This window comes from Plecotus auritus, assembly GCF_963455305.1.
Source record: "Plecotus auritus genome assembly, chromosome: 1".
NCBI classification, from domain to species: Eukaryota; Metazoa; Chordata; class Mammalia; order Chiroptera; family Vespertilionidae; genus Plecotus; species Plecotus auritus.
The window spans coordinates 246,174,838-246,199,490 of NC_137770.1; the positions used below are offsets into that span (position 1 = coordinate 246,174,838).

At 63.2% G+C, this 24,653-nt stretch overlaps 1 protein-coding gene across 2 annotated transcripts in view; it reads left to right on the forward strand.

Moving 5' to 3' along the window:
- SORCS2 (sortilin related VPS10 domain containing receptor 2) overlaps positions 1-24,653 on the forward strand; it is a 293,979-nt gene that overhangs the window by 176,605 nt on the left and 92,721 nt on the right. For both annotated transcript variants that reach the window (XM_080660810.1, XM_080660811.1), the window contains exon 3: positions 15,719-15,818. In XM_080660810.1, the coding sequence (XP_080516936.1) occupies positions 15,719-15,818 (100 nt within the window). The remainder of the gene's footprint in view (positions 1-15,718; positions 15,819-24,653) is intronic.

The window sequence follows — 24,653 nt, forward strand, 5'->3', positions numbered from 1 at the left end:
AGGGGAGGAGGCTGGGACTCGAGGCAGGAGAGAAGAGCACAGGCCAGCGAAGGGGTTGGGTTTGTTCCCTTGCAGCTCAGGGCTCTACGGTGTTCTGGGCGCCCTCCCTGGTTGTCCACGCTGCCACCCCCACGGGACCCAGAAGCCCCAGGAAGGCAGCCCTGGGTCCGCCCTTTTCCTGTGTCCCTGGTGCCTGCCCGGGCCTGGCAGAGCAGTGTCAGGAGGGGAGGGGGCTGAGTCCCAGACACAGAGCGAGCACGCCCAGGCTCGGGGGCCTGGTAGGCGCAGGTCAGCTCTGAGGTCACGCAGAGAAGTGTGGACGGGGAAGGAATTGCAACTCCCCTGAGTGTTCCAGAAGGTTCTTTGTGAAGAACCTTCCATTGCAGGAAGGGAGGGAGGAGACAGAGCAGTGGGGCCCGCTGGGTGCCCACATCGCCGCCCTTCCCACCACACCCCGGCCCCCGGGAATTAGAACTTTCTGAAAAGCTGCCGTCCTCCCCTGTCCTCCCCGACCCCCCTCAGGGCGGTGAGCCAGGGCCACTCTGCACGGAGGCTGTAAAATTAGCAACTTCATTTTGCTTGTCAGGAAATCCATTGAGGGAAAAATGTGTTTTCAAGGGGTTCGTTTTTCTTGCAAACCAGCAGGAGGAAAATAAAGGGCAAGGCCGGCTGCAGGCAGCAAGGACGCGTTCTAAATTTATAACAGGGATTCATTATTCATGGGCCACGTTTGAAAAGGCCAAAGCCACAGAGAGGAAGTGGGCGTGAGTGGAAGGGCTGTGGCTGGAGGGGGGCTTCCAGGGAGCCGGGGGGGGGAAGGGAGAGGACCTGCTGATCTGGGTGCGCGTGGGGAGCCAGGGGCCCGCGCCCTCATCCTGTTCCCTGGCTGTGAACACGGCCCCGCTCTGTGGGAGGCACGGGCCGCCTCTCCAGGCAAGGCCGGCTCTGTGCCCTCTTGCCCAGGGCCCAGTGCCCGCTCAGCTGTTTGTGCAGTCACCTGCACATAGTAGGGCGGCACAGTAGAACCCAGTGGGGGCTCGTACTGTGAGAATGTGACCTAATTGATTCTTAACAGCGATGCTGTGGGCGGAGATGGGCATTCTGCAGGAGAGGGGACCCTGAGGGTCAGGGTGGAGCAGAGGGGCAGTGGCATCACCTGGCTGGTGGTACGCGGCTGTGCACTGCCCTCCCTGCCAGATGTGCCAACCCTGGACCCAGGGCAAGGCAGCGGGCTCCTCTGCACCTGGTGTCCCACCCACCACTGGCGCTTTAGTTGGCTTTGCCTGGAGACGGAGGGACCCTGGAGGCGCAGGGATTCCTCTTCCTCGCTCTCTCTCTGCAGGTGCGTCTGGACTGGGCGGTCCTCCCCCGCGGCGACACCGTTCAGTTTCTCAGGGTACCTGTGCACCTGTGTGGGGTGAGGATCTTCCGCGGTGATGACATTGGAGGGACCGTCACCCCCAATCCCAGGAGCGAGGCGTGGGCTCCAGCAGCCGGCGTGGTGTCCGAGGAGCTGGGATGGAGCTCTCCGTCGGGGGACAGGAGACGGACATTGGCCCAGGGACACTGAGTGTGGCCTGGATCCGCCCCCGGCGAGGCTGCCCGTCGTGGCTGGGGCTGCTGCTCTCCCCTTTCACAGGAAGCACCTCAGAAGTGAGGGGCGGCCTCGAGGCTGTCTCTGGATCTCAGGACCCGTGTGTTCATCAAAGTAGGAAATGTGTGAGGCTAGAGTCAGCCGTGGGCGAACTACGGCCCGCGGGCCGGATCCGGCTGTTCTATCCGGTTCTCTTGCTCTCCCCTCCGCTCCTTTACTTTGAATTTATATTAGTTCACACAAACACTCCATCCATGCTTTTGTTCTGGCCCTCCGGTCCAGTTTAAGAACCCATGGTGGCCCTCGAGTCAAAAAGTTTGCCCACCCCTGGCGCTAGACCCTGAGCGGCTTACTAGGAAGAAAGTTCTTGGGAGGCCGGAGCCAGCCTCACAGGCCTCGGGACACTGCCCGCGAGCACTGCTGTCTGAGCGTGACTGCGACCTGGCGGGGAAGAGGAGGCTGTGGTCAGGGTGGCCCCCAGGGCTGACGATTCTGAGCTGGGTAGCGATCTCTGTTCTCTAAGGGATACTCCGTGGCATGCGAGAGAAAGTCATTGAAAGAGGAGAGGGGAAGTTTGGGGCATGAACCAAATGGCTAAAACCGCTTACTCAGGGGTGTCGCCGTGGGCCCGATCGGGGTGCCTGTGGGCCGCCGCAGGGCAGCCTGTGTGTCCCCCTTTTGTCCCGGCCCCACGAAAACCTCGTTCCTCCCCATGACGCCCACTGTCAGGCCTGTCTCCCTCTGGCCGTGACAGCTTGAGGACGGGAGCATGCAGGAGGTGCACAGAATGGAGGTGACCTGCCGAAGGCCGCGCGGCCGGAAGGGGGAAAGCTGGAAAGTAAAGCCAGATCTCGTGACCCGTCTCCGGATGCGGCCTTTGTGCTGCCCGGGGAGATGGGGGCCGGCCTCCGCTCCACGCGCTCCTGCTGCTCGCCCCACGCCCCGCCGCCAGCCTCGGCGTCCAGGGAGAAAGGGTAGTGCCAGACCATCAGGGTGCCAGGGACCCGTGGGAATGCGACCTATTTCAATGCTCTATTTCACTCTTTAAAAGAATCCAGCGACTCCTTTATCTCCATTTATTGGACAGATTCCACCTGAATGCATGTTTCAAAAGGGAACAGCTGATCAGAGAGGCCCTGCCAGGGGGGGCCTCCTGGCTCTGAGCTCCCAGGCATCTCTGTGTGTGAGCCCCAACTCCGCTGAGCCGCTGGGGGACTCCAATGAGAACACACTGAAAAACAGCTCTCTTTGCCCTCCCTTCAGAAGTCCCGAATGGGAGAATCCTGACTCTGTAGAGCAGGGACGAGCCAAACTCACACGGGGAAACCTTGCACGTGTACATGTCACCCTGGAGCTCCTGGCCTTTGGAAAGAAAGCGGTGAGGCCACCTGCGTAGAAACAAAGTCACAGAGCTTTTAGGTACACATGGTGTCATCGCCTAGAAATACAGGCTTGGCAGTGACCTTGGTTCAAATAGAGTCCAAACAGATCCTTCTGCCCCAGGCTTCTGGAGGCGAGATAGAGATGAAAATACGGATGGAGCTGGAGCTGGAGCTGATACAGATGATGATGAGATGGATGCAGCTGGAGGTGGAGGTGCAGCTGGAGGTGGAGGTGCTAACAGATACAGATGGACCTTCCGGGACTAAGGGAGGTGGGTATAGATTGAGACCCAGGGAGAAGGACAGACACAGGGGGTGGAGATGGAGATGGAGGTGGATGCAGCTATAGGTTCAGGTAGAAACGACGTGGGCTCCTCAGTGGCGAACTCAGAATGGATGTCCATGCAGCGTGCATTGAGCTGAGCAGACGGGCCTGGCCCGGGGTCTCTGGACACCACACCTCCATATTTCTCACTTGGAGCTTCAAACCAGGAAGCCCGGGGAGGCAGGGGCCGCAGTCTAGAGCTTGGCGTAAGCAGCTTCTTGGTTGGTGGTGGTGGGGGGGGGGGGGGGGAGGGGTGATACTGATGCCCTGGAAGAGAAAGACTTCCCTCTGCCAGCCCCGCCGCCCCCCGCCCTGACTGGGAACCCTGTGGAACCACCTGTCCTCAGGCCTGGGGCCAAGAGGAGGGGCTGGTGCTGGTATAGCTCCCACCCCTGGCCTTGAACCCTCACAGGCCTCCCCCCTGGTCCTGCCTAGGTCATCTCACTGCTCTCCAAGGCCGGGGTTGGGGCGGGGGGCGGGGGGGTGGCGGCCACGTTGCAGAGCGGCCTCTGGCGTGGCGGCAGCCTGCGTTCCGGCCGAGCTCAGCCTTGGACGGGGGTGGGGGTGGGGATGACGTGGAGGACCTGGTTCCTGCTCCAGGGTCTTTCCTGCCGCTGCCCGTGTTCGTCCGCAGAATTCACACCCAGGGCCTCTCCCGGAAGAACCTGAGATGCCCTCCCAGGGCCTCGGGCACTCGGCTCAGCTCTTCCCTCGTCCACGTGGCCTGGTTGGGGGCAGAGCGTGGCCGACAGGAGCTGCACTGAGTATCTGCAGGGCGCTAGCTCCTCTGATCGGCGTCAGTTCCTTCCATCTTTATAATAACCCTTCGGCATTGTTCATCCTCTAACCGGGGCGCCGCGCTCGGAGCAGGGAACTGCGGCATCGCTGTTCCCCGGGCTGCGTGCGCCCCAGGATGTGCCGTGCAGTCCCCGGCCCACGCCCTCAGGGTCCACGCTGGCTCACTGCTCCCTTGTCCCCGTCATGAAATCCCTAATTAGTCTGAACAGGGAGGGCCCTGTCACTTACGTAGCGGTATTGCTTGAATTTGTACTATTTCCGCCGCAACTTGCAGGCTTCCTGTCCGGGAGTAGCCTGGCCCGACCGGCAGGGACCGCGGGGCCCCGTGGTGAGTGGGAGCGGGGGAGCCCAGCTGTGATGGCCGTGGAGCAGGCGTCTCCTACACGGCTCCTCCCAGGACGGCACAGTGAGGGCCGGCTATGGTCCCATTTCCCAGATGGGCAAGTGAAGGCCCTGAGGCCCGGGACCAGCCAGCCGGAAGAAAGGGCTGGGCCGACGGGGAAGCTGTGAGGGTGGGAGGAGGAGATGGTATGGGCAGGGGGAGGCTGTCCTCGCCCTCCTGACAGCGACCCGCAACCTCGGGCGTTACAGGGGAGGTGCACATGGCTCAGCCTGCCCACCCCGATGGGCTCTGCCCCAGGGGCCCAGGGACAGGCGTCTGGAGCCAGCGTCTGGGGAGCGAGGCCCGCCCCCCCCCATTCCACAGTCGCTCTTCCAAACCAGGAAGCCCGGGGAGGCAGCTGCCGGCTTGCGGCGGGGACCTCGAAATTACATCTCTCTCAGAACGCTCCTTTCTTTTCTTTTCCTGTTTTAATTCGCCGTGACGAGATAATCCTGGTTTATCTTCTCGCTCACCCTTGACTGGAGTTTAATTCAATGGGCTGTAACGCGCTGCCGCCGGTCTGTAAACGCTGAGTTTATTTCCTCATTAGCATGGACGTGCTGCTATAGAAAGTGTGCAGATGTCGTGGGAAACGGCTTTCAGGCGGCCTCTGAGCGGTTTGTCCACGGCCCCGCATCGAAACCACCGTGGATGCAGAGGCCCTCCATTCCCGTGGGCTGCAGGGCCCCGCCGTGGTGTGGGGGTGACGGGAGGGATTGGACCGATGGAAGGGGCCGAGGCTCCCGCTGCAGGAGGCCCCCAGACAGGATGGGTGGCCCTGCCCTCCCCAGCTGTCAGCAGCTCGTGTGTGTGTGTGTGTGTGTGTGTGTGTGTGTGTGTGTGTGTCTTCCTGACCACTTCCCCTAGGAAGGCCCCATGTCCTGACTTCAAGTTGAATGACAAGCCAGCTTGTCTGATTTCAAGTTGAATGACTGCCCTAGAATCGGAGGTGTTGTACAGGCAATGTGCCAGGAAATGCAGCCCGGGCGTGGAGTCCTACCCCAGGGCCTTTGCACATGCTGTTCTCTTTCCAGGATACCTACAGGGACTGCCCCCCGCCCCATACATTCCAGTCTTTGTTCCAATGTCACCTTACTTGGGAGAGCATCCTGGGCCAGTCTGCCTGAAATAGCGCCCCCAGCTCGCCGCTCCTGTTCTTTCATTCACAGTGCGTAGCGCTACGGGACATCACCCACTTGTCTGTTTATTGCTGTCGGACCGCCTACCAGGGTATCAGCTCCCTGGGACCAGGCGCTCTGCAACCTGGTGACCCAGCAGGAGGGCCAGGCCAGCACCAGGTCCCTCCTTCCCTGTGGCTGAGGGGAGACGGCCACACGTGGTCCCGGGTCTTTGTGACATGGGACGTCTGCTCTTGGGATGATCTTAGGAAAGAGGGAACGGGGAGGGTGAAGGGGTGAGTGAATGAGAGAAGGGGTCACACAGGAAGTCAGAGACATGTGGAGAGAGGCACAGACAGACAGACCAAGAGACACGGACAGAGAGAACCCCTCAGAGACAGGCACGGAGGAGGGAGACGTGGAGCTGCCAGCCCAGAGAGAACGCGAGGCTGCTGCAGACACAGGGGCTCTGGGAACCGGCTCTGCGGAGGCGGGTCTGGGCCGCCCAGGGAAGGGAAGGGCGCTGGGGCCAGAGGCAGGGGCCAACCGGGGGTGGGGGGAGGGGGTGGCGCAAGGGCTGGGGTGGCCATTTCTTCGCCTTGCTGGGAAGTGGGGCCCCTCTCTCTCGGGTGCTCTGTCTCGCATTCCAGCCAGCCGTCTGCCGCTCCCCAGAAGTCAGACAAGCTGGCGTGGGCCGGTCCGCTGCGACTCTGTCCTCAGGAAAACCTCCGAATCGGGAGGAAAACAGCTGCCATCACCCTGGGCCGGTCCCACGTGCCCTCCTTCAGCGGGCCCTGGAGTGGGAGGGGGCACTGTTGTTGGCACGTGACGCCTCCCGCCGGGGCAGCAGCATGGGCACCCACCCCCCGGTTCATCCTCGGCTCCCTGCGAAGGACGCCGCGGCGGGTATGCTGGTGTTTCTAAAGAGCGAAGTTGAGTCACTTTCTGGAACCAGCCCAGTGTCAGGGCCTGGGATCTGGGAGACACAGCGATGACGTCAGCATTAGGCAGGAGCAGCTGTCCAGGCAGTGCGGTAATGGGAGAGCATCTTAGCTCACTTGGCCACTGGGTCACTCATCCAACAGCTCCCGTGCTCCTAGAGGTCAGAGCCTCCCCAAGGTCCATCTGCACCCCCATCTCAAAGCCCAGACCAGGGCCAGGAACAAAGCCGGTACCCAGTGATGTGTGGTGTGGGAGTTAGATGGATGGGAGGGGGCAGGGAGCGACAAAGGACAGGGCGATGGCGGGTGGGTGGATGGGTGGGTGGTGGATGGGTGGATGGGTGGGTGGTGGATGGGTGGATGAGTGGGAGGGGGGGTGGATGGGTTGGGAGGCTGGATAGGTGGATGGTGGGTGGGTGGGTGGATGGATGGGTGGGTGGGTGGATGGTGGGTGGATGGATGGATGGGTTGATGGGTGGGTGGGTGGGTAGGTAGATGGGTAGGTGGATAGGTGGATGGGTTGATGGATGGGTGGATAGGTGGGTGGATAGATGGATGGGTTGATGGGTGGGTGGGTGGGTAGGTAGATGGGTGGGTGGGTAGGTAGATGGGTGGATGGGTAGGTGGATAGGTGGATGGGTTGATGGATGGGTGGATAGGTGGGTGGGTGGATGGTGGGTGGATGGATAGATGGGTTGATGAGTGGATGGATGGGTTGATGGATGGGTGGGTGGATAGTTTGATGGATGGGTGGGTGGATGGATGGGTGGGTGGATGGGTGGTGGATGGGTGGGTGGGTGGATGGATGGGTGGGTGGGTGGATGGATGGGTGGATGGGTGGGTGGGTGGGTGGGTGGATGGGTGGGTGGGTGGATGGGTGGGTGGGTGGATGAGTGGATGGATGGGTGGGTGGGTGGGTGGGTGGTTGGGTTGGTAGATGGGTGGTGGATGGGTGGATGGGTGGGTGGGTGGATGGGTGGATGGGTGGATGGATGGGTTGATGGATGGGTGGGTGGGTGGGTGAATGGGTGGATGGGTGGGTGGGGGTGTAGGTGAATGGATGTGGATGGGTGAATGGACAGTCATTGAGGAAAGCAGATGGGGAGGGTCCCTAGAGGGCTCGGGGTGTCCAACGGAAAGCAAACTCAGAATAGCCCAGGGCACCGCTTCCGGTCGGCAGCATGGACCCCCTGGAGTGGACCCTCTGTAAAACCCAGCCCTCTGACTCTCTCGGTACCACCATGTTAATGCGCACACCTGGCTCTCCAAGGGCAGGACCTGCGAGTCTGCTCCTCCCTCGTGGCCCACCCGGGCCCCGTCCTCTCCTCCCTCACCCACGTCACGCCGTGGCAGGAAAGGCCCGGCCCCTACGCTGGCGGCTGTCCTCCAGCGCCCACTGCAGCGTGGGGACCCGCATCTCTGTGAGGCCAGAGCCCGGCCGTGGGAGCTTCCCTCCAACCCCGGAGCCTGCCCGCGGGCACTGCCACTTGGTGGCCATGGGCCTCGGCCGAGCCATTTCCGGTCCCCGAGCCAGGACTCGCACAGCCCCCTCCAGGGGACAGACCAGCAGGCCGCCGCCGAGATGGAGGCTGTGGGGAAAGCCCAGGTGCAGGTCCCGGGTCCGGAGGCACTTGTGGGACCACAGTCCAGCCTTCTCGCGGGCAGAGGGGAAGGTGCTGGAGACCTCAGACCTGGTGCCCCGCCTCCCCACCTTCCCGCTGTGGCGCCTGAGCCAGGCACTTCCCTCTCTGGGCCTTGGTGCTCTAGTCTCTAAAGTGGGACCTTGTGTGGATACAGGGGGGGAGAGCACATTGAAAACGTGGGGTGTGTGGATGGGTGGGTGGATGGATGGGTGAGTGGATGAGTGGAATCATTTTGGCCCGGCCGGCATAGCTCAGTGGTTGAGTGTCGACCTAGGAACCAGGAGGTCACAGTTGGATTCCCGGTCAGGGCACATGCCTGGGTTGTGGGCTCGATCCCCAGTGCGGGGAGTGCAGGAGGCAGCCGGTCCATGACTTTCTCGCACCATTGCTGTTTCTCTCTCCCTCTCGCTTCCTCTCTGAGAGCAATACCAATGTGTGTATTTTCAAAGCGAACGTTTTTGCCGAGGATGAGTGGGAGGCCCAGCCACAGGCTCCTGGCCCAGGGCTGGCAGGGGCGAGCCTCCCCGCTGAGATGGCATCGCTGGCAGGGCTTGGCTCTAGGAGCGGGTGTGGACAAGGGTCCCATTCTCCCTCCACAGCCCCGCCAGGACCCCTGACTCCAGAGGCTGGCCGGAGCCGGACACGGCTGGCATCGTCTGGCTAGTGCCCCTGGGCATGGGGAGGCTGGCCCACAGCCAGGGTGCTGGGGAGCTCAAGGGAGACAGGTCCTGCTAGCGGGATGAGATTCCCAGGCCCTGTGACCCCCACGTGGCTAGGCCAGCGCTCTGCAGGGCCCCCTCCCCGCCCCGGCCCCTCAGACTGCGGCCAGAGCCATCAATTCCGCGAGCCTGCTAAACGACGCGCCTTCTCGGGAAATGGCTCAACTCATAATTTGCAAGCGCTTAAAGGCATCTTGTTATTATTTAACTGTCACATGGGATCCTTAAGAGCCGGAGAAATATGTTCTGCCCACTTCCACCTCCTTTGGTTTCCTGGCCCAGAGAGCGAAGCGCGTTAAGTTAGTACGGGCGCCGGCGGCGGGGCGGAGGGATGGGCCGTGCAAAAGGACCCAGGGACCGCGAGCGGGCGGGGAGGCAGCCAGCTCCTCCTCGTGTTTTCCTGACGCTGGTTGCTGCTATGGAGATGGTCTGGACATCATTCAGCGGCTTCAGCCAACGTTCACCCCCGCTCAGGCCGGGAGCAGGAGGCACCGAGGTGGGCCTGGTCTTGTAGCGTCAGTGTCGTGGGCCAGGGGGACAGAGCACAGGCCGCAAGCTGTCGCTGGTGTCCGAGGCTGGGCCTGCCAGCCGCACCTGTGCCCCAGGCTGCGGTGGGGAGGGGAGGCCTTTCAGTGGGTGGAGCAGGGTCTCCCTGCGGGGGAGCGGGGAGGGTTTAGGGGGTTGGGAGCGGGGAGGTGTGGAAACTTGACCCTGGCTCACACCTGAGGAGTAAGGCAATGGGGCCCTAGGATTGGAGGGTGCCGCAGCCTCCTGGGGAGAGGGTGACCGGACCCGCTGTCCGCCGCAGAGACGCAGCCCGTAAATCAAGCGGCCCGGGTGGTGTCCGGTAGCAGTGCGCACAGTAGGGAGAAGCAAGCAGGATAAGGGCACGGAGCTCCCCCGTGCGGTGACACCTGATGGAGCGCAGAGGGCAGGAGCAGGCTGTCCTGTGGGTACCTGGGAGGAGAACCGGTGCAGAGGCCCTGCGGTGGGGCGCCACACAGGTCACCTTTCCTGTCACACGGCCAGCCTTAGAGCCTGCTGTCAGCTTATCCACCGGCCGGCCCGGGCCGCGGGGAACAGACGCTCAGCGGGCAGGACATCTCAGGGCTGAGAGGTGACTGTCCTGGAGTCGGTTGACATGTGGAGGGTGGGGCCTTCAGACTGCTGCTGAGCTACCTCCTTGCTGCACTGTCACCAACACCCCCTGCGTCTGGGAGGGGAGAGGCGGGAGCGGGGAGGGGAGGGACTGGCTGCATCCCGGTCAGTTATGTTCTGGGAGGCCCACCCTTGTCACCTCGGTTAACGCCCTGACGGCCCCGGTGGGTGGTGTGTTCCCGTGGTGCCCCGGTGGGCGGTGTGTTCATGGTGCCCCGGTGGGCGGTGTGTTCATGGTGCCCCGGTGGGCGGTGTGTTCATGGTGCCCCGGTGGGTGGTGTGTTCCCGTGGTGCCCCGGTGGGTGGTGTGTTCCCGTGGTGCCCCGGTGGGTGGTGTGTTCATGGTACCCCGGGGGGCGGTGTGTTCATGGTGCCCCGGTGGGCGGTGTGTTCATGGTGCCCCGGTGAGCGGTGTGTTCCCGTGGTGCCCCGGTGGGCGGTGTGTTCCCGTGGTGCCCCGGTGGGCGGTGTGTTCCCGTGGTGCCCCGGTGGGCGGTGTGTTCATGGTGCCCCGGTGGGCGGTGTGTTCATGGTGCCCCGGTGGGCGGTGTGTTCATGGTGCCCCGGGGGGTGGTGTGTTCATGGTGCCCCGGTGGGTGGTGTGTTCATGGTGCCCCGGTGGGTGGTGTGTTCATGGTGCCCCGGTGGGTGGTGTGTTCCCGTGGTGCCCCGGTGGGCGGTGTGTTCATGGTGCCCCGGTGGGTGGTGTGTTCATGGTGCCCCGGTGGGCGGTGTGTTCCCGTGGTGCCCCGGTGGGCGGTGTGTTCCCGTGGTGCCCCGGTGGGCGGTGTGTTCATGGTGCCCCGGGGGGTGGTGTGTTCATGGTACCCCGGTGGGCGGTGTGTTCATGGTGCCCCGGTGGGTGGTGTGTTCCCGTGGTGCCCCGGTGGGTGGTGTGTTCATGGTACCCCGGTGGGTGGTGTGTTCATGGTGCCCCGGTGGGCGGTGTGTTCATGGTGCACCGGTGGGTGGTGTGTTCATGGTGCCCCGGTGGGTGGTGTGTTCATGGTACCCCGGGGGGTGGTGTGTTCCCGTGGTGCCCCGGTGGGTGGTGTGTTCATGGTACCCCGGTGGGTGGTGTGTTCATGGTACCCCGGGGGGTGGTGTGTTCATGGTGCCCCGGTGGGTGGTGTGTTCCCGTGGTGCCCCGGTGGGTGGTGTGTTCCCGTGGTGCCCCGGTGGGTGGTGTGTTCCCGTGGTGCCCCGGTGGGTGGTGTGTTCATGGTGCCCCGGGGGGTGGTGTGTTCCCGTGGTGCCCCGGGGGGTGGTGTGTTCATGGTGCCCCGGTGGGCGGTGTGTTCATGGTGCCCCGGTGGGCGGTGTGTTCCCGTGGTGCCCCGGTGGGCGGTGTGTTCATGGTGCCCCGGTGGGCGGTGTGTTCCCGTGGTGCCCCGGTGGGTGGTGTGTTCATGGTGAACCCGGTGGGCGGTGTGTTCCCGTGGTGCCCCGGTGGGCGGTGTGTTCCCGTGGTGCCCCGGTGGGTGGTGTGTTCATGGTGCCCCGGGGGGTGGTGTGTTCATGGTGCCCCGGGGGGTGGTGTGTTCATGGTGCCCCGGTGGGTGGTGTGTTCCCGTGGTGCCCCGGTGGGCGGTGTGTTCATGGTGCCCCGGTGGGTGGTGTGTTCCCGTGGTGCCCCGGTGGGTGGTGTGTTCCCGTGGTGCCCCGGGGGGTGGTGTGTTCATGGTGCCCCGGTGGGCGGTGTGTTCCCGTGGTGCCCCGGTGGGCGGTGTGTTCCCGTGGTGCCCCGGTGGGTGGTTTGTTCATGGTGCCCCGGTGGGTGGTGTGTTCATGGTGCCCCGGTGGGTGGTGTGTTCATGGTGCCCCGGTGGGTGGTGTGTTCATGGTGCCCCGGTGGGTGGTGTGTTCCCGTGGTGCCCCGGGGGGTGGTGTGTTCATGGTGCCCCGGTGGGTGGTGTGTTCCCGTGGTGCCCCGGTGGGTGGTGTGTTCATGGTGAACCCGGTGGGTGGTGTGTTCATGGTGCACCGGTGGGTGGTGTGTTCATGGTGCCCCGGTGGGTGGTGTGTTCATGGTGCCCCGGTGGGTGGTGTGTTCATGGTGCCCCGGTGGGTGGTGTGTTCATGGTGCCCCGGTGGGTGGTGTGTTCATGGTGCCCCGGTGGGTGGTGTGTTCATGGTGCCCCGGTGGGTGGTGTGTTCCCGTGGTGCCCCGGGGGGTGGTGTGTTCATGGTGCCCCGGTGGGTGGTGTGTTCCCGTGGTGCCCCGGTGGGTGGTGTGTTCATGGTGAACCCGGTGGGCGGTGTGTTCATGGTGCACCGGTGGGTGGTGTGTTCATGGTGCCCCGGTGGGCGGTGTGTTCCCGTGGTGCCCCGGTGGGCGGTGTGTTCATGGTGCACCGGTGGGTGGTGTGTTCATGGTGCCCCGGTGGGCGGTGTGTTCCCGTGGTGCCCCGGTGGGCGGTGTGTTCATGGTGCACCGGTGGGTGGTGTGTTCATGGTGCCCCGGGGGGTGGTGTGTTCATGGTGCACCGGTGGGTGGTGTGTTCATGGTGCCCCGGTGGGCGGTGTGTTCATGGTGCACCGGTGGGTGGTGTGTTCATGGTGCCCCGGTGGGTGGTGTGTTCGTGGTGCCCCGGTGGGTGGTGTGTTCATGGTGCCCCGGTGGGTGGTGTGTTCCCGTGGTGTCCCGGTGGGCGGTGTGTTCATGGTGCCCCGGTGGGCGGTGTGTTCATGGTGCCCCGGTGGGTGGTGTGTTCATGGTGCCCCGGTGGGTGGTGTGTTCCCGTGGTGCCCCGGGGGGTGGTGTGTTCATGGTGCCCCGGTGGGTGGTGTGTTCATGGTGCCCCGGTGGGTGGTGTGTTCCCATGGTACGAAGGGACACCTGCGGGCTAGTAGCTGAACGAGCAGCTCAAGGTCCACGGCCTCTGGTGTCATCCTGTCCCCGGGCCCTCCCCGTGGCTTGCCCCGCGCTGGGCCTGGGCCCCGGCCTGGAGTGGGTCACAGGGTTCGCAGGGCCTGCTGCCTGCTGTGCAGCTTGCCTCGGCCCAACACCCTCTCCCAGAGCCCCCGGGGCGGCAGGCTCCGTGGGGTTGGCCCGGCGGGCATGGTGCTGGCTCCTTTGCAAGCTGGGACAGGTGCCGGGTGCCTGTCTGTCTGTCCTGCTGACGCCCAGGGGCTGCCCCGCAGACACGAGGATAGACAGGAGGCTTGTGGTTGGGTGGTTTGTACTCTCCGCAGACCCGGCACAGTTAGAAGCCTCGGGTGCTGCAGGTGTGAGGGCTTCAGCTGTTGGGTCTTCTCGAGCGCAGGTCGCCTCTGTCCTGCCGCGGTCTGCCCGAGGCCAGTGGGGTAGCCTGGGTAGAAGCACTCGCCGTGGGTCAGGGACCTCAGTCAGAGTCACCCCTCAGTCGCTGGGCTGCCGTGTGACCTCAGACACGTGGCTGCTCCTCTCTGGGCCTGTGTCCTGTTCGCGGGTGGAGGCCAGGAGTCTCGGGGGCCCTTAGCTCTCACCCGGGGCTGGGTGCTGAGAGCGCACGCGGGCATCAGCAAGGCCTGTGGCCGTGCCTGGGGGCGAACGGCCTTTGAGGACGGTTTGGAAATGGAGCTCTGTGGGTCGTTGGCTTCACTCTTCCGTTTTATCATTGAACCAACCTTGGTTTTGTCTGTGAACCTTTTGTCATCGGAACATGTCAACCAGGTGTCCCCGATTTCACGACGTAGAGCGTTCCTTGGATCTCTCCCGGGATGGGAATGGTGCTCTTCGTGGCTTAGTTCCTGCTTCGTTTTTGTGCTTTGCCTCGACGTATTCCTCTCGACGTGTAACAACGGGAATCCCTTCCAGCCGGCCCAGCGCTCCTGGCACGAAGGTCTCCTCACACTGGTTCTCCTTCTTTGGAGCTGTTCGACTCACCGTTTGCACGCCTGGCGCCGCAAAGCCTAGGTCATCAACAGACCCCAGAAAATCATCGCGGCCCTCGGGTCTCTGCTCGGGGACCCTACGGTGCCAGGACCCCCTGGGAATCTCATTTTTAAAATGTCGAGTTGTCAGAGTCTCTTAGATCTAAGAGCCCATTTTTAAAAAGCCAGATGGAAGCATCGAGCTCGCAGAGGCGCCGGGCCTGGGACCTCACCCTGGGAGGTCTGCGGGATGGGACGCACCAAAGTAACGGAAACCAGGAAAACGGTGGTTGTGCCGAGGGGGGACTGGGGGGGGACTGGTGGGGGGGGACCTGGGAGGGCAGGGGCTTGTAATAGCAATAAGCTGGGGGAAAGTGCATTTCCAGTGCACGGCGTTCTTTCTCCCTCTTCGTGTGCAGCTGTTTTCTGCTATTATTGTTCCATTATTTTCAACGATTCCAAGACGGGGATGGGTTTAGCTTTGCAGGAAGGGAAGGTTACTGTTTGTGGGTTATTAAATGTCAGGAATTTTCCTAAGGCTCCATTCCAGGTCTAACCTGGCCCAGTCCCCAAATGGCTTTGATGCCGAGCCTGGCCTCTCTGACTTTGTCGCTTACCCGCCCCCCCCCCGCCCCACCTCCCACTGGAATTCTAGCCACTCCCTCCACCCGCCTTTCTGCCTGCCTGGAGGTGGCGGCTGGACTGGGCTGGGAGGCCCCTCAGAGCTTGGCATCTGTCTCAGGAGTCAGCTTCTGTTGTTACTCCTCTTCTTCCCTGAGGGCGCCTCCTGTCTGCAGAGGCGGCCTGGCTGGGGGCGGAGGGGGTCTGGCCCCTCCTGTCGGTGTGCCTCACCCCGGGAGCACGCAGGCCCTCGGGGGCGCTGACCCGCTCGTAGGAAGTGCTGTGTGCGCTTCCAGACAGTGTGAGACCGCTCAGGGTCTCCGGGGCCTCGCCTCCACCTGGGCATAAACCTAGCCTGGGCCCTCCAGCCCCCATCAGACACCAGGTGGCATCCTGGCTGGCACGTTTCCCGGGGGCCCAGCCCATCCGCCTGTCTCCCGCGGTCTCCACGCCCGTAAATGCGGGCCAGGCAGGAGCCGTCTGTTGGACCCGGCTCGGTTCCTCAGACCCTGCTCCTGGGGAGAGACAAGACCGTCCATCGTCGGGCGTCTGGCCCGTCCCCCGTCACTCCGGGTCGGCGGCAGAACCACCGCACGTTCTGCAGAGCGGGGTGCTTATCCCAGGCGCCCCTCAAACCCAGACACACGGGAGAGGCAGAGACGGCGCAAAACCGCCAGTCTAGGCTCGTTTCTTGGAATAAACCTTCATGCAGACACCGTCACTGCCAGACTCACTCACCGACCGAACTGATTGGAGAAACAGGTGGCCAGGGAGTAACGAGGGAAATAAACGAGGGGAGAAGGAGGTCGGAGCACCGCTGTCCCCGGGAGGACAGGTAGCAGGCAGGGATGCGCTGGGTCAGGGCAGGGGACCACAGCCTTCCTACTGATGGGCCCGGGGACCCCTGATCCCAGCCCTCTGCTGCCTCTGAGCGAAAACCGATGCCCAAACCTTGCGTGTGACCAGGGAGACCTGGCAATCATAGCGGTGTGGGGTGTGGGCCCGGACCCCTGGTCCCAGCTCAGGCCAGAGTGACCGCCCGGTGCCCCCAGGGAACCAGTCTCTTGCTGCCCAGCATGGGGGGCTACAGGGCGGGCGCGGGGCCCATGTGGCGTACGCTGTGGACTCAGTACAGCTGGCTCCGAGGGGCCAGTCGCTGATGGTGGTGTCCTGTTCCCCCAGGTCGTCGGACTTCGGGACGACCTACACCAAGCTCGCCATCCAGCCTGGCTTCACCACCGTCATCGACAGCTTCTTCATCTGCCCCGCCAACAAGAGGAAGGTAGGTGCTCATGGCACTCCACACAGCCGGTCCTGCCGGGGACCCCGGCCCCCCGCACAGCCGGTCCTGCTGGGGACCCTGGCCCCCCGCACAGCCGGTCCTGCTGGGGACCCTGGCCACTCGCACAGCCAGTCCTGCCTGGGACCCTGGCCCCCCGCACAGCCGGTCCTGCCGGGGACCCTGGCCACTCGCACAGCCGGTCCTGCCGGGGACTCTGGCCACCCTCACAGCCGGTCCTGCCGGGGACCCTGGCCCCTCGTACAGCCGGTCCTGCCGGGGACCCTGGCCCCCCGCACAGCCGGTCCTGCCGGGGACCCTGGCCCCCCGCACAGCCGGTCCTGCTGGGGACCCTGGCCACTCGCACAGCCAGTCCTGCCTGGGACCCTGGCCCCCCGCACAGCCGGTCCTGCCGGGGACCCTGGCCACTCGCACAGCCGGTCCTGCCGGGGACTCTGGCCACCCTCACAGCCGGTCCTGCCGGGGACCCTGGCCCCTCGTACAGCCGGTCCTGCCGGGGACCCTGGCCCCCCGCACAGCCGGTCCTGCCGGGGACCCTGGCCACCTGCACAGCCGGTCCTGCCGGGGACCCTGGCCCCTCGTACAGCCGGTCCTGCCGGGGACCCTGGCCACCCGCACAGCCGGTCCTGCCGGGGACCCTGGCCACCCGCACAGCCGGTCCTGCCGGGGACCCTGGCCACCCGCACAGCCGGTCCTGCCGGGGACCCTGGCCACCCGCACAGCCGGTCCTGCCGGGGACCCTGGCCACCCGCACAGCCGGTCCTGCCGGGGACCCTGGCCACCCGCACAGCCGGTCCTGCCGGGGACCCTGGCCACCCGCACAGCCGGTCCTGCCGGGGACCCTGGCCACCCGCACAGCCGGTCCTGCCGGGGACCCTGGCCACCCGCACAGCCGGTCCTGCCGGGGACCCTGGCCACCCGCACAGCCGGTCCTGCTGGGGACCCTGGCCACCTACTGCCCTTGCTGCCCACCGCGCTGTCCGCCTCTCCATCTCACTGAGGGGCTTTAAGTGACCAGCGAGCGGGGCCTTGGGAAAGACTCCGTGTGCCAGTCGGTGCCTCGGTCTGCTCGGCCCGGGAGGCAGCCCCTGGACGAAGCACCACGGAGGGTGGGCAGTGCCAGGGCAGGAGGCGCTCGGCTGGTCGAGGACTCACAGGCAGGACACGCAGCCCGCTCGGCTCAGGCTTCTCTGCTGACTGGGTTTCGATGCGGCTTTGATAGTTCAGCCGAGCTTTGCATCTGTGTGCAGTCTGAGTGTGTCTCCCCGTTTGGCCGTCTGCCGGCCGTGTCAGTTCCAGGCCCCCCTCCCTCCAGGTTCCTGAGGAGACCCTTGGGTAAATCCCCGATGATGCCCTGGCCACGGGGGACCCACAGCAGTGTAATGCGGAGCAGCCGTGGGGGCACAGGGGGTCCTGACTTCCGGGGCGGGAACCCAGAGCCCCCACTTCCTTGCGGGCGGCTGGCCCGGCCCACGGCTCACAGGTGCTCTGACAGTATCTGCGAGAGGGCGGGGCCACAAGGGCCCCAAGGTCGCGCTCGACACCAGCACCTGCCACTCAGCAGGCGTGGCCAGGCCCTCCTGGGCACCAGGCTGGTGCTTGCTGCTGGGAGGGAGGGCCATCCAGTCTTGGGGCCCTCCAGTGTGGGGTAAGCACCTACTATGTGCCAGGATCCTGGCTGGGCACCAGGGAGGGTGGGTGAACTGGACAAGCAGTTTTTACCTTCCAGAACCTTTAGGGTCTGGAGGACACTGAGCTCTCTGCTGGGTTTTTGTGGGGGAAAGAGAAGAGGGGCCCGCGTCGGCCTACAGGGAGGCTTCCTGGGAGAAGGGGGGCCCTTATTTGCGGGTCACCTGCGGCAGCGTGCCCGCAGCCTGCCTCCCTGTTGTGGGTAATGGAGAGGTTTTGCAGGAAGATGCAGATACAATTAGGAATTCCATTTAAGCAACAATTACAGGCCAGGCAGCACTTTATAGCTTCTTAAGAGACCACTTTGCAACCTGTCTCACAAAACGAATCCCCTTTTATTTTTGTCTCGCCGGCGTGTAATCAGAGCTCCGGGCCCTGGTGCCCACGGCACGGTGTCCCCCCGGAGCCCAGAGCACGTTCCCCCGGCGCCTGCGGCACGGTGTCTGCCTGGTGCCCATGGCACGGTGTCCCCCCGGAGCCCAGAGCACGTGCCCCCGGCGCCTGCGGCACGGTGTCTGCCTGGTGCCCATGGCACGGTGTCCGTGCGTTGTCATGCACAACCCGAGACCCCGGGCCTGGCAGTCCGGACCTGCCCCGGCCTCCCTGCTGCCCGCGAGTCCCCCCTGGGCGCTGGCCGGGCGCTCTCCGACGTGGCTGCAAGAACAGGGTGTGGGGAGAGCAGGCGCTGCCCGGGGGAGCTGGCCCGGCACGGGGTTGCTGTCAGGTGTCATGTCTGTTGTTAAAAATTCATGTGAATTTCCATTTTACTCCATGATGTATCCGTGTTGGTTTGAATACTAGTCTCTCTCTCTCTCTCAGCCTCTCTCTGTCTCACACACACACACACACACACACTCTCTACAAAGTCTAGTGGAAGGACCCAGGAGAATGCCCCTGCTTTAAGACGTGGACCCCAGCCCAGCCCCCAGCACGGCCCCTTCGGCCGCCTCGCGCGCGAAGCTCAGGGTCAGCACAGGTGTCCATCCATTCACCTTGTTATTCCTTCTGCTCGCTCACCTGGACGTCTGCCTGCAGACCTCGCCTCTGACAAGTCCAGGGTCCCAGAGCAAACGTCTGCTTCACCCTGACGAGGGGAGTCCACCTCGGGGAGCCCTTTAAAGCTGGGGGGCCTCAGAACCATCTCCACCTGGGAGAACACAGTGTCTGCGTGTCTGAGCCGTGTGTCCCTCTGTCTGATGGGCCGGGGGTGTGGTGGAGAGACCGGGGCTGGGAGGCCGAGGCTCCAGGGCTGCCTCCCATGTCTGAGCCGGCCTGTCTGTGGGGCCTGGTCCCGCTGAGCCTCAGGGGGACGGGAGCAGGTCTTTGGGCTGTTCCTTCGCCTCGTTACCTCCCAACACGCTGCGGGGGGGCTGAATAATGTCCCCCCGCAAAGGCGTCCACATCCTAATCCCCAGAACCTGCGAGTGTTATTACTGCCAGATGCCAACGGGGGCTGTGGAGATGGAGGAGGGGCCACGAGCCACGGAATGCGGGCGCCTCTGGAAGCTGGACAAGATCCTTCTGAGCTTCCAGAAGGAGCCAGCCCGTCACCACTTGGATGGATTTTAGCCCCGGAAGACTCATGTCAGGCTTCCGCTTCCAGAACTGCGAGATAGCTGGAGTCGTATGAAGCCGCTGCGCCTGGCGGCTCGTCACAGCAGCCACCGGAAACGTGCACACGCTCAGAGCACGAGCTGTCACCTCCCTGGCCTGCAGGGACTGCCTGGGCACTGCCAGTGGGGAGACAGACTGGCCACAAGGCTCCTAACCAGTGCCACCTCCCTCTGTCCCTCCTCCATAGGCCTTGAGGGTCTGTGGCCACAGGAGCTCCCTCCTGAGAAGCAAAGACTGTAGGGCTATCTGGCTGGCATGGCTCAGTGGTTGAGCATTGACCTCTGAACCAGGAGGTCACGGTTTGATCCCCAGTCAGGACACATGCCTGGGTTGCAAGCTCAAACCCCAGTGTGGGGCGTGCAGGAGGCAGCCAATCAGTGATCCTCTCTCATCATTGATGCTTCTCTCTCTCTCCCTTCCTCTCTGAAATCAGTAAAAATCTATGTATATAAAAGTCTAAGCAACCATCGAAACCGAATGGATGACTGAACAGGCTGTGTGGGGTGACCAGGCTGGCAGGGGGGTCAGTGAGGGGCGACCAAATGACTGAGCAGCAGGCTGCATGGGGCGACCAGGCCCACGGGGAGGGGGGCAGTTGGGGGTGACTAGGTTGGCAGGGGGGGCAGTTGGGGGTGACCAGGCCAGCAGGGGGGGGCAGTTAGGGGCAATCAGGAAGGCAGGTAGGTGAGCAGTTAGGAGCCAGTGGTCCCAGATTGTGAGAGGGATGTCTGACTGCCGGTTTAGGCCCGATCCTGGGGATCGGGCCTAAACCGGCAGTCAGACATCCCCTGAGGGGGACCCCCCCACACACATGAATTTCGTGCACTGGGCCTCTAGTATATTTATATAAAAATTAAAGCACAATAGAGTTGGCTTTCCAATTAAAACAAAGTGGCATTCTTCGGGGAAGAGAACTCGGTGTCACCTGTCGGCCTCTCTGGGCACATGCACGCCCTCCCTACCCAGCTGGAAGGATGCTTCATAGACGGGACCCCCAGGCCGGAGCTCCGGGGCCGTCCTCCAGCCCCTGCCCGCACTCACCCTTTGCACCACCGCTAAAAATCAGGCCCTCCGAGCGTCCTGCCGGCACGAGTCTCACAGACGACAGACCAGAGAGCAGGTGGTCCTGACACGGGAGGGGCGGGGCGTGCGTGCTGGGCCAGGAGGCGGCCCTGAACCTGGTGGAAGGTGTGGGTTCCCGGCTCCCTCACCCCGGACCGGTGCCTTCTCTCGGGCAGCGGTGACCTCGAGGCGGCCGGAAGCTGAGCTTGGCATCAGCTGACCTTCTTGTTATTTAGAAGGATGACGGGCGCCTCCCGGGCTGGGTCCTGGTTTGCGAAAGGATACCGCGATTAGGAATATGAATAAACTGTAACGCACAAATGGTCCTGCCGTGTAATTACCCGGTGAGAGAGATAATTACTCGGTGATTGTGCTCTAACCAGCAGGGCTGCTGCGCCCCGGGCGGAGGTGTCAGATCGGCCGCAGCGCAGTGAGTGAGCCCCACGCGGCCAGAAGTACACACCTAAGGACGCGGGGGACAGGAACCCCGGTCTTGTGATGGGAGGGCAATTACGTCTCATATAGATTAGCCTTTCCCTGTCCTCCAAGGGCCGGCCATGGTGTGGGTGGCGGGAGGAGATGAGAAGAGGGGGTGTGGGTGCGGGAGGAGGTGAGGAGAGGGGGTGTGGGTGCGGGAGGAGGTGAGGAGAGGGGGTGTGGGTGCGGGAGGAGGTGAGGAGAGGGGGTGTGGGTGCGGGAGGAGGTGAGGAGAGGGGGTGTGGGTGCGGGAGGAGGTGAGGAGAGGGGGTGTGGGTGCGGGAGGAGGTGAGGAGAGGGGGTGTGGGTGCGGGAGGAGGTGAGGAGAGGGGGTGTGGGTGCGGGAGGAGGTGAGGAGAGGGGGTGTGGGTGCAGGAGGAGGTGAGGAGAGGGGGTGTGGGTGCAGGAGGAGGTGAGGAGAGGGGAGTGGTAACACCAGATCCCGAGAGAAGAGAGGAGTGGGAGGGAGCTGGGGCAGTAAGTACACGCTTAAGACGGTGGAAATTTTGGAGACGTGCTGGGGGCATCCCAGGAGCGAGAGAACAGAATGGACCCGGGAGAAATGGATCCATGATGGGGAGGATGAACTCGGACGCTCTCAGGACTGAAGGGCTCTAGACAAAAGGATGATGACAGGGAGGGAGGGGCCAGGCAGGAAGGAGCCAGGGCCGCCTGAACCGCGGGCTCTTGGAGCAGGGCGCAGGCGGTTGGTCCCCCCGGGAGCCGTCAGGGACAGACGGGGGAGCGGGCACGTCCTGGGGAGAAGCCTTCTGAAGCCTGCAGCTCACATCCCGACCGAGTTCTTTAACGATGAGGAAGAGGGACATTATTGATAGAGACACACAGACCAGGCCGCTAGGGACCTGCTGTCCGTGTGGGTCGGACTTGGAGACCCACGCCGCTTCGAGAAGATGAAGCAGGAGACGATGTGTGACCTTGTGGGAAGGAAGGGCTCCTCGCCCGCCGGGACGGAGGTGAGCTTCTGCTGCGCAGGGGCGGGAACTGTCGCTCACCCACGCCCGTGGGCGCCGAGGGCACTGCCCCCGACGGCAGGGACGCAGGGCCCTGAGTCAGGTGCCACGTGGAGATCTGAGGCTGCAGGAGCCCCGAGGAAGGAGACCTCTCAGAGGAGCACTGAGCGGGCCCGGGGCAGGAGCCGGGCAAAGGCGTGGTGGCCTAAACTGTCCCAGTGTGAGGCCTGTGTGGGCACAGGGGCTCGGTGCCTGGGCAGCCATGAGGCTGAGGCTCAGGTGAAAACGCACAGCCATCCTAGTGGCCACTGGCCGCCCGGGACCCGCTGGCCACCCGGGATCCACTGGCCGCCTGGGATCTGCTGGTACCCAGGATCCACTGACCCCCTGGGGCCCACTGGCCGCTCGGGACCCGCTGGCCACCCGGAATCCTCCGCTCAGGCTGGCAGCGCACGGGACCGTGGGAGGAGCATGGTCCTGCCTGCATCCTGTTCAGGCCTCTCCTGGAAACCAGAGTTTGGATCTCAAATCCACACGTGACCTGCAAGGACCCCTTCGGGGTAAACATGCCCTGTACGAGAGTGATGGTAATTGCACGAGACAGATCATGCCAGAACCTCCGGCTGTGTGTGTGTGCCTCGCTGTTAAACTGTCTTGTTTTAACGGCCACTTTCCCAAAGCAGTTAGCCGCCATCCCTCCGAAATTGTCCACAAATGACAGCGCAGCAGCATTCTGGTGGCACTTCCTACCGGGGGCCGCTCCCAAAGACACACGCAGCCACGACCCTCTGCCCGCGGCACCCAGAGGGAACCCGCCGGCGCCCCCACCCACCGCCGGTGCGGACAGTGCGCGGAGGATGTGAAACCCGCCAGTCTCTCCACCCACCAACACCAACGGGGGGAGCCCCATTTCTCCCCTCCCCGTGCAGGCTGGAGAAGGAGCGGAAGCACGCAGACGCCACCACGCTCACTCCCCTGGGGCAAGTGGCATGAATGAAGCAAGTACGCCTTGCCACCCTGGGGGCCGGAGGAGTGCACCCATCCACGTGAGAGTGCACCCATCCACGTGAGAGTGCACCCATCCACGTGAGAGTGCGCCCATCCACGTGAGAGTGCGCTCATCCACGTGAGGCTGCGCCCATCCACGTGAGGGTGCGCCCATCCACGTGAGGGTGCGCCCATCCACGTGAGGCTGCGCCCATCCACGTGAGGGTGTAGCTGTAAAAGTCACTCGAGCCCTACCTGGGTGGCTCAGTTGCTTGGAACATCGTCCCAAGAGGTTGCAGGTTCAATTCCTGGCCAGGCACATCCCTAGGTTGTGGGTTCAATTCCCTGCAGGGCACAGACGGGAGGCAGCGATAGATGTTTCTCTCTCACACTGGTGGTCCTTTCTCTCTCTCTCTTCCTTCTCTCTCTAAAATCAATAAAAACATGTCCCCAGGTGAGGATTACATAATAAATAAGCAAATAAATAAGAAATAAGTAAGTAAAAAGCAAAGTCACTCCAGGTGAGGGTCATGAAAGTGTAAGTGGCGCTTGAGCTCAAATCTGAAGGTAGGAGTCACTTAGGTAAGAAGGTGGGAGGGAGTCGCTGGTGCGAAGGCCCTGAGGCTGAGAGGCTGGAGGAAGGCCAGCAGGTGGCGGAAGCGGAGGCAGAGCCTCTGGGGAAACTGCTCAGAGGGAACCGGTGAGAAAGGTAATGGCACAGCACTGCCCACCGTAAAGGGCGTTTCTGAAGTGGCTCAGGGTCCGGGAAGCAGGCTGCGTGTCACACACTAACGCCTTAAGCCGCCATGGGCTCCTGAGAGAGCCTCATGGAGAAGACCAAGACCCAGGCCTAGGCTGTGGACCCTACACTCAGTCTTGTGTTCACAGAGGAGGACATAGCTAAGTTTAAGAACATGTAGTCATGCAACTAGGCTCCAGGATTTGCGTCCATCCATCATCCATCCATCCATCTATCCACTCATCCACCTACCCACCCACCCATCATCCATCCATACACCCACCCACCCACCCACCCATCCATCATCCATCCATACACCCACCCACCCACCCACCCATCCATCATCCATCCATACACCCACCCACCCATCCATCATCCATCCATACACCCACCCACCCACCCACCCATCCATCCAACCACTCATCCATCTACTCACCCATCCATCGTCCATCAACCATCTACCACTCATTCACCCACTCATCCACCTACCCACCCATCCATCATCTATCCATACACCCACCCACCCACCCATCCATCATCTATCCATACACCCACCCACCCACCCATCCATCATCCAACCATACACCCACCCACCCACCCATCTATCCACTCATTCACCCACTCATCCACCTACCCACCCATCCATCATCTATCCATACACCCACCTACCCACCCATCCATCATCCATCCGTACACCCACCCACCCACCCACCCATCCATCATCCAACCACTCATCCATCTACTCACCCATCCATCATCCAACCACTCATCCACCCACCCACCCATCCATCATCCAACCACTCATCCATCTACTCACCCATTCATCATCCACCCACCCACCCATCCATCTATCTATCCATCATCTATCCATCCATTCATCCACTAACCCATCTGTCATCCATTCACCCATTCATCCACTTACCCATTCACCTACCCTTCCATCCATCCATCCCTCCACTCGTCTTCCCTCCCACCTTCCCTCCCTCCTTCCCTCCCTCCCTCCCTTCCTCCCTCCCTTCTCTCCCTTTCTTCCTTCCCTTCACCCCTTCACCTGTGCCAGGCATTCTGCTCAGTGGGGAGATGTGTGCCAACGTCACATACAGGAGGGCAGTTGTCCCAATGCAAAGGCCTCTTGTGGGGGCACATAGAGGGGGCAGTTGAACCTGCCTTGCCTGGAGGGGAAAGGGGGTGGGTGAGAGGCTTCCAGAGAAGGGCCAGCCCGTCAGGATTGTGAAGAGTCAGCAGGAGACCGAAGAGGAAATGTGCTCATGCCTGTGG